The 9,864-nt window shown below is 43.2% G+C and overlaps 1 protein-coding gene across 1 annotated transcript; it reads right to left on the bottom strand.

The window, feature by feature from the left end:
• Positions 1–1,977: 1,977 nt before the first annotated feature.
• LOC142759466 (uncharacterized) lies at positions 1,978–6,332 on the bottom strand. Its single transcript, XM_075861650.1, has 2 exons — positions 4,377–6,332; positions 1,978–3,832 (listed from the first exon to the last, which is right to left on the bottom strand). Exons 1-2 carry the CDS (start codon positions 6,252–6,254, stop codon positions 3,779–3,781), a joined length of 1,932 nt encoding a protein of 643 aa, XP_075717765.1. The 5' UTR covers positions 6,255–6,332; the 3' UTR covers positions 1,978–3,778.
• Positions 6,333–9,864: the final 3,532 nt, after the last annotated feature.

Raw genomic sequence — 9,864 nt, forward strand, 5'->3', positions numbered from 1 at the left:
TCCAATCATTAATATTATGGGATATGTCATAAATTGTTAAGGTTAGACTGCTGAGACCATAATGATCATGAAAACACGGGTCCCATGTACACATGAGAGTGGCGAGCAGAGGGAGAGAAGCGCACAGGCACTTTCTATTATAGTCTTTGGGAGATGTGGAATATGAAACAGCTGAGTAATTGCGCTCGGATCTGTACAATAGGACACAATCCCCCCATTGTCATGATTGGGGGGCTCCCATTGGTTTGATTCCCACCAATCCAATAATGCATATCCTTTAATGGTCGGAATTCGAGTCAGTAAATCAAAGATGTCTTACATTCCAGGACAGCGCCAGGAATCCAGGACTGTCTCACAGAAACCTGGCCACTTGTTTTGCATAGGTTGAAAAGTCTGCATTAAAGAAACCCCTGAGCTCCATTATGTTCCCAAGCATTACCTGACTATGAAAAACCAATTACTGAGTCAAGGAGTACATGTTAGGGACTATTACTTACAAACGAGATGAAAAATGATCCCTTACTTCCTGCTGCCCATCAGTCGCCACAGTGGATGCGTCGGTGGGCTTGTGTTGCAGTTTGTACTTTAAGAAATAGATCAGAATGGATCCCAAAGAAATTAGAAGTATTCAGTGGAGCACAAGACAAGTTTAAGTGAAGATTTTTTTTTCCCACAAGGCCATTTTCACACGATATTTTGGTTGTTGTTTTGCATCTGTATTTGTAAGCCAAATCCAGGAGTGGGTCCAAACACGGAGGAGGTGAACAGCCTTTCATTTCACAACTGGTTTTGGCTTATGATTTATGATGCTAAATACTGACCTAAATACTGCCCTGTAAAAGAGGCCTAAGTGTGTGGATCCTCTGTGCAGTATGGATTTTTCATGCTGTGTGTTTCCCTGCAATTATTTGACATTTCCGTTTTCACTGAGAAGCTGTTGGCCTCTTTATTCTTAACCCCTTCCCTCTTTGGCCGCTTTTGACCTTCCTGACAGAGCCTCATTTTTCAAATCTGACATGTTTCACTTTATGTGGTAATAACTCCGGAATGCTTTTACCTATTGTCGAAGAAACCCCTTCCAGGTAGCACCTTTTGGGATGGGTGCTCTAATGGGCTCCCTCTGCTTTGTCAGGTGGTATTCAAATATGGTAATTGAAGTATCAGTAGTGCACCGGGAGATCAATAAAGACAATAGCAATCTGTCGTCTCAATCAATATTCTCATTTATTATCAAGATACATAGGTTAATATACCCTCAGGGCGTACCCTCTAACCAGGGTGTTACCTCTCATGGAACAACCAATCATAACATTTTACACGTAGACTGAAAATACGTCATAGGGTACCTTCCCACTGAGGTCACGTGATCTTTCTAACACCTGCAAATCCTGGCCTACAAACAATAGAAATGTAGGAGGTTTTCATAAGTGTATGTGATGATTTCATATATGTGTGTGAAATACTGAGATAAAGAATTAATTGGAAATATAATGATTATTTCAGGTCTAGGCGTTCTGCCAGACTCCTATCTACCAGTATTGAAGGCCACGAAGAAGAACACAAAGTAATAACTTATTCCCTTGTGATTCAAGCAGTAACAGAAAGAGATCATTACAAAATGGAGAATACATATCTTCATAATCCGGCATCCTGCTTGATAATTCATAGTGTAGTTTAATACAGAGAACATAAGCAATTTGACCATCCATCACAAACCCCCCTTTTTCTCATATTAAAATACAGAGATTAAAAATTATCTGATTATAAACCTCAAACAAAATAGTGAATAGGGCCACTACTAATAATATAATGCGATCACCGAGTTCAGGTTTGGGTATAGGGTCCCGTCAGTGCGTTGACAAGTCCCGTAGTTGCTCGTCTGCACGGCTGCTTGGATTTGTTGGACTCTACCTTTGTCAATATCTATATGGTGATAACAATAACAGCATGCCCTGTATAAAAGTCCTAACATGTATATAAGATATAAATGGCAAAGCTTTAATAAATGAACACACACTTAGTGTTACATGGTGGGGTGTTCACCCATTCACCAGGTTCTGGCCTTGTGCATAAAATCCCTGTGACATAGGGTATTGTTGATTAAAAGGTTTCGGCTTATGATAGACAATTTTCTTAGCCTTCTTACATAGCATAGGTATTAGACATGCTACTAATTTAACAAAAACGTATATAATCAATATTATGAGTAATATATGTAAAGCGCCTTGCATGAGTCCTGCAGCCCATCCTCCAATGCCTCTGAACCATGAGGCCGGGTTCAGCCATGACAACCAGTCTGGCCAATCTAGGTTCCAATCTTCTTCAGAATTGGCTTTCCTAAATTCCTCCTTTAATTGCTTTGCTTGTTCAATATCATGTTTAATCTGTACTGTCCCTTGGGGATCTATATAATGACAGCATGCAGGACCCACTATCTGGCACATACCCCCTTGACTTGCAGTTAAGTAATCTAGTACAAGTGTATGTTGGTTAGTAACAGTAATAAGCTGTCGGGTAAGTACTGAAGAAACATTTAAAGCATCAAATATTAATTTGGTAATATTGTCAAACAACTCTGCTAGTTTTTCTATGTTATGTGCATTTCTAATTGGTCCTCCAAAGATGGATAGAGCATATCCTAACTTGGTGTGCCAAGGTAAGTGTACCAATGGGTGGGCTTTTTGCTTTCCCTCCCTTTTGTACAGCATATGTTTTGGTACTTTATCATAAGGAAGTGCATCCTTGTCCCATGTCCAGGTAGCAGACTGTAACCTAGCTAGGGTACAGGTACCTGTGGTAGTCTGCGGGATCCATTTAGATGCATTATGTCCGCACACTATATATATATATCATGGGGGAGGTCAAACCATTGCATACTTCCTAGGGTTAACATGTGAGCAAAATGAACTAAGGGAAAAGACTGCTGTAATACACACCAAGGACAATTTGTTCCCAAAGACCCATGGTATACTCCTGTGCATCCACAATACATAGTTTCATTCCCTTGTAAGTTTGTTTCTTCCATATACCCTGGATAACGTTTACAATCAGTCTTACTTCCTGAAGGGAAGAAATGGCCGTATTCCCAACTACCATTATGTATGTACCGTTCTACCAGACTTGGTCTAAATACATCTGAGGTCTGTTGGGTTTTATTGAAGCTTATCTTTATGCCTTTTATGGGGATCTCACCTAGTGTCAGTGTTTTAGTGACATTTTTAGGGACCCATTTTCCATTTTCCTTTTGTGTGAGAATCAGTGCCTTACCAGGTATCAGGGTTAGATTTACCTGCCACCAGGGATCCTCCATCCATCCTGCTATGGGTAAGGGCACACTGGTATTAGACCATGTATACCTTTTTGTGTTATCCTTTACCTTTGAGGGATCCCAACATGTAGTGTTAAGAAGTTCTTTCTCACTAAGGGGCACAGCCATGTATGGCATGGATTTTGAACTTATAGGACTGTGTGTGCATATCCAACAATCAGATAAGTTTGTTAATGCTGTTTTAATTTGATGATGTTTTATGAATTTATTGTCCACTTCCTCCTTGAGAACTTGAGTCATCGTCCCCACGAGGGGCAACATCAACACCAACCCTGCCAAGGGCAACATCATCGATCGAGGCGACGTCATCTGGGCTGATAACCTTTTTGCAATGGCTTGCATGTATCCAATTGGCTCGTCCTTGGAGCTTCACTGATGTGGCGGTGACCAGCTGTACTTCTACTGGTTGGCTGTACCTTGGTTCCAGACTGCTCCTGTTGTGTATCTTTGTTACCACCCAGTCTCCAGGTTGTAGTGAGTGGGTACCTGAAAGAAAGTTTGGATCTGGAATAGAAGAAAGGATTAGTTTATGTGTCCTCTCCAGTTGCTTGTGTAGGGCAGCCAAGTACGTGGTCATATTGTCATAATGCTTTTGTAACTGCTGAGGAAAATACAGTCCTGTCTTTGGCATATTTCCAAACAATATTTCATAGGGAGAAAGTTTATCCTTCCCTCTTGGTGTGGTTCTTACAGAGTATAAAGCCAGGGGTAGACATTGTGTCCACGGTAAAGAAGTTTCATTCATGGCCTTCTGGATTTTTAATTTCAAAGTTCCATTTAGTCTTTCTACCTTACCACTGCTTTGTGGGTGATAGGGAGTGTGAAATGCTTGTTCTATCCCAAGGCTTTTTAATATGTTCCTCAATAGTTCTTGGGTAAAGTGAGTACCTCTGTCACTTTCAATTGTCTCTGGTACTCCATAGCGGCACACGTCCTCAGCTATCAATTTCTTTGCTGTGGTATCTGCATTTGCTTTAGCCACTGGAAAAGCTTCTGGCCATCCTGAAAATAAATCAGTGCAAACAAGTACATATTGGTACATTCCCACCTTAGGTAGTTGTATGTAGTCCACCTGTAATCGCTGAAAGGGGTAGTAGGACTTAGGAGTGTGTTTAGCTGGTGTTTTGGTGGTTTTACCAGGGTTGTGTTGTGCACATGTCATGCAGCCCTCTGTATATTTGGCTGCTGCATTTTGAAAACCAGGAGCATGCCATGTCTGTAACACTAGCTGGCTCATAGCTCCCTTTGAACAGTGTGTTTTCCCATGGGCTAGGGCACACATCATTGGATACAGTGCTCTTGGTAGGCAAACCTTAGAATTAAGATGCCTCAACTGTCCTAGACCTATTGCTGCACCTCTCTCCTCCCATTCTGCTTGCTCTTGAGGGGGTGCTTGGTCCTGGAAAGCACGCAACAGGGTCTCTGTGATGGGTTGTAAAACAGGCTTCACAATCATCAGAGGGAGAGCAGCAGCGTCCTTTGCCGCTGCATCCGCAGCCTCATTCCCTTTTGATAGGAGATCACTGTTATTAGTGTGTGCCTGTACTTTGACTATAGCTGCTTGGTCTGGCATGTGCAGTGATTCTAAAAGTTCTTCTACTGCTTTTGCATTCTTTATAGGTTTACCTGCCGAGGTCAAGAACCCTCTGGCTCTCCATATTGTCCCAAAGTCATGTGCAACTCCAAAGGCATATCTGGAGTCAGTGTATATGTTGACACGCTGTCCCTTACCCAATTTACACGCCTCAGCGAGTGCTTTTAGTTCTGCCTCCTGAGCTGAGCTGCTGGAGGGTAGGGACTGTTGTATGACGGCCTTACCATTGTGGACCACTGCATACCAGGTGAGGAAATGTCCTTTGTCTTCGCTCCAATATCGAGATCCATCTACAAAATACTCAGCATAAGGGTTAATCAGAGCAACATCAAATATACTGTTTATGCCGTTTGATTCCATATCCACTAGGCTTTGACAGTCATGTTCATGTTCAAAATTAAATAGTTCATCATCAGTGGATAGTTGAAAAATAAGGGGGTGTCCATGTCCCTGTCCCCCCACTCCTCCCTCCTTTTGTTCAGAATCTAGGGGCAGGAGTGTAGCTGGATTCAGAACAACACAACGTTTGATAGTCACATTAGGGGACAGAAGAGTAAGTTCAATTTTAGTAAGTCTTGCAACTGATAAGTGTTTTGTCTTGACTGTGTTCATCATTTCCTGCACTGCGTGTGGGACTTGCACAATAATGTCATGTTGAAGTACAATGTCTGTTGCTTTATCAACTAAAGCTGCTGCTGCTGAGACAGCGCGTATGCATGTCGGGGATCCTAGTACAATGGGATCCAGAGCAAGGGAGTAATAGGCAAGTGGTCGCATCTTGCCTCCATGATCTTGGGCTAATACTCCAGAGGCATGGCCTGCCTGTTCATGGCAGAACAGAGTAAATGGCTTATTGTAGTCAGGAAGTCCCAGTGCTGGCCTTGTAGTCAGTGACAGCTTCAGGGAGTGAAAATTGTCAATTGCCTCAGGTGACAGTACAAATGGGTCAGAGGTGAGACAGTCATATAATGGTTGCATCATAGCAGAGGCATCCCTGATCCAGGCTCTGCAGTACCCTATTAAACCCAAGAAAGTCCTCAATTGTTTAGGGTTTCTAGGGACTGGGTGTTTCTGTATGATTTCCAGCCTGTCAGGGGTTAAGTGTTTCATACCTTGGGAAATACAGTGACCAAGGAAAACAACTGTTTTGGCACATAATTGCAGCTTGTGCTTGCTCGCTTTACAGCCAACTTCTTCTAGGAACATTAATAGTGATTTAGAATCTGTTTCACTGTTCTCCAGACTCTCACTACAAAGTAACAAATCATCTACATATTGTAGTAGAACTGAGGACTGATTGGGGGGCTGCCAGGTGTCCAGAATATCTTTCATGGTACGTGAGAAGATATCAGGGGAGTTTGCGGCACCCTGTGGCAGCACTACCCAAGCATACTGTCAGGGGCCCCCCAGGCTATTGCCTGGGGGACACATGGTCGCACGGCCCCCCATAAATTGTTAATAAAATATGTTTTTTTGCTTGGTATGTTTTTCTCTCCCCCTTTCCCTCTTTTCTCCATTTGTTATTTTATATTAGAATGGTACTTACCATCGTGGTGTCCCCCGGGTAAGCTGTGCTGGTGGCACGAGCTGGTTTCCAGATGTTTCTGTCTCTGGGCAGTTTGGAGTTGGTCCCAGCTGATTGGACCTAGGTCAGCTGTGCAATTGCATGAGCAGGTTCTGGCAGATTCTATCTCCAGGCAGTTTTGTGGAAGGCCAGCTGATTGGTCATTGATAAAATCCTAAAGGCGGGAAAATTGGACATAAAAGGAGCAGTTCATCGTGGTCAAGCAGCCAGTTTTTGAAGATTGGACCGTCGCCCACCCTCCCGCCCTATTGTTCTTAAATTCCTTCACGTCACGTTGTTTGTTAGAGGGGTTTGTCACCCAGCTAATGCTGGGCGGACTTGGTTTTTATTGGTCAAAATATTTATATTTTATTATTTATTCGATTATTTATGGTTATTCTCTTCGAATTATTTTATCTTAGGTTACCCTTAATAAACACCGTGGCCATTTTTATCCAAAGAAACTGTTGTCATGTTTTATTTCATTTTGATTGAGTATTGTGGGGTTTGTGCTACCATGTCTTCCCCTATGTGTAAATGCAAAATACTGCTGGCACTCTTTATCCAGCGGGATGGAGAAGAAAGCATTGGCTAAGTCTATAACGGTGAAATAGACTGCAGTGCCGGGGACCTGGTTGAGCAGGGTATGTGGGTTAGGCACTTGTGGTGTATTAATTATTGTCACAGAATTCACAGCCCGTAGGTCATGTACCATCCGGTACTGTACAGGTTGACCGGGCAGTGTCTTTTTCTTTACTGGGTAAAGAGGAGTGTTGAAAGGCGAGATTATGGGCACTATAAGATTGTTTTCCAGTAAGGAATTAATATCCTTTTCTATAGCAGCGTCTTGCTGTGGACTCAGAGGATATTGCTTTATACATACAGGACGGTTCTGCATGTCTGGTTTTAAATTTACTTGTACAGGCGGCACATTTAAAACTCCTACATCCATCTTATCTTGCGCCCATAGTTTTTCTGGGATGTCTGCCAACCAAAGGGGAGGGGTACTTGGGGCTTTTTCAGTGTCCGGCATACTTGCCATACTAAGGAGTTTGCATAGCAGGGACTCTGGAATGGCAGAGGTTAATGTAGGTGTGCCAGAAGAAAAGTCCAATGCTGCTCCCAGGGCACTGAGTACATCTGTCCCCAATAAATTGTAGGGAGTGTGTGGTGACACTAACACACGGGAGACAATTGATTGTGTGTCATGTATATTCAGTCGCATTGGTTTTGTTAACTGTAACTGAAATGATGTTCCCTCCACCCCTTCACAATCTATATAGTCTGGTGATAACAACTCTGCCGGTACATATTTGGTTTGTAATACAGTTCTGGCTGCCCCTGTGTCTACTAGAAAAGAGGTATTTTCCCCTGTGGGTAAAGTAACAGGCACCATCAATGATGGACCTGTCGGGGGGAGCACTGGGCAGAGGGAGACATCAGGGTTGCCAGTTTCCTATGCAGCAATCAAAGAATTGGGAGGCTCAACTGGACGGGAGGGACATCGGGCTGAATAATGACCCTTCTTATCACAATTCCAGCATGTAATCTGGCTAAGATCCCTTCTCTGGGTTCTCAAAGTGTCTTTTTGTTCCCTGCCACTTCCTCTATAGCTCCCCTTTTGTTGCATCGGGGCGAGACGGGTTCTTTTAGGAGCTAAATCTAACTCTGCACCTTTTGCAATGCTTACTAAATCATTAAACTGGCATGTACGCCAGTCGGGGCGGGATCTTTTAACAGCTTCTTGTACTGCCGGCTTAAGACCGGACATAAAAGTTATTTTTAGTAGGCGCAAGTCTTTTGCATCACCTTCTTCATACCCGTGATCTAACCACTGCTGCTGTAAAGTTGTGGCATAATCAGGGACTGACTGTTTAACATCTTGGGAAAATGACATAAAACTATCAGTTCGATCCTGTTGAGTAGCATCTACCCAGGGCTGCATAGCGTTCAGGTATTCTAGTCCTGATTGCTCATTGGTTTTATTTGCTGGTACGGGATTTGTAATAGCAGCTTGAATTTGATTTTTGAGCACTTCCCCTCCCTTTGTTTCTACCAGGCTCTCCATATCTGACCATGTAGCACGGTAAGCTAGATGTACTGCTCGCAGCTTTCTATGGAAAGCGCTGGGTGTTTTCCGTGGGTCTGGGAGTGTGCCACATACAGCTAGTAAATCAGCCGGGCTCCAGGGGCGATACACAGTGGCTTCATGTGACTGGATTTCCCCTACTGCCCCAGGTACTGGTTGCCCGTCTACATCTACTGGTTTTGGTCCCCTGTGTGTATGGATACTTGATACTAACGGAAACAATCTAGTGGGGCGCTGCGTACCACAACTGACACAATATCCTGCAGTGAGGGGGTTCTGCTGCCCACAGTGTGGACATGTCCAGCAGCTGCCTTTCTTGCTATTTTCAGGATAAGGAGATGGCGCAGTTGCTGCTGTGGGGCTGTTTGGCAGTTGTAAAGGGGTTAACACATTAGTGAGGAGCTTTTCACTTAAAGGGTCATATAAATCATACATTATTCCATGATTTGCTTCCATACTCTTATGTTCTGTGTTACTCACTCTCTGTGCTACCTCATACCACATTTGGGCTTTTTCCACCATGTTATTGTCTTTCAACCATCCAACACAATTTGTCATAAATCTTTTCCAATCACATTCTGCTAATGTTCCATAGGACCCAACTCCCATCATTTTAAACATTCTTTTACAATCCTTCACAGCCTCAGATCCTTTTGCTCTTTCTACTATTTTGATGGCAGAGACCCACGTCTCAGGGCTGTCCCGCATTTTTGTCTTACTATTTTCTGACCCCATGGTCAGAGGGCGTAGGGTAGTCTCCGGAAAACTCCCCAGCTCCAAACAGACAGGCCTTAGTCTGTTGACAGATATCTCAGACAATCTATCTTACAGTTTCAGAAAGACTATCAATATCAAAAGTCGTTCCTTCAGACTATTCTAGCAGTGGGATCCTCTGATCCCTCACTGTTTTGAACATCAAGAACAGACAAAATGCTGCCAATCCACAAATTGCAAGAGCAAATCCTTCAACACAATCTACATTCATGAACTTCCATTGATTCAAGCAGGAGTTGGTCACATTCATTTCAAACTTCTACAAACCCTTCGTCTCTTTCACTTATGCAGAACACTTGATCAGGGGACTGTAGAGTGCGTACACTCCTACCGGGGGGAAGTGGCTTCACCTACTCACCTTCCCCATTAATGGCCATACCTTTTCCCAAACCCCCTGTCCCTCTAATAAGACTCAGACACTTGGGTTGGATAAATTTGGCCACAGCAGCCATTTTATTTACAAACAAACATCAAGAACAACAATTTACAAATAATAATAACAATGGAAGGGGAGT

This window comes from Rhinoderma darwinii, chromosome 4 (assembly GCF_050947455.1).
Source record: "Rhinoderma darwinii isolate aRhiDar2 chromosome 4, aRhiDar2.hap1, whole genome shotgun sequence".
Lineage (NCBI taxonomy): Eukaryota > Metazoa > Chordata > Amphibia > Anura > Rhinodermatidae > Rhinoderma > Rhinoderma darwinii.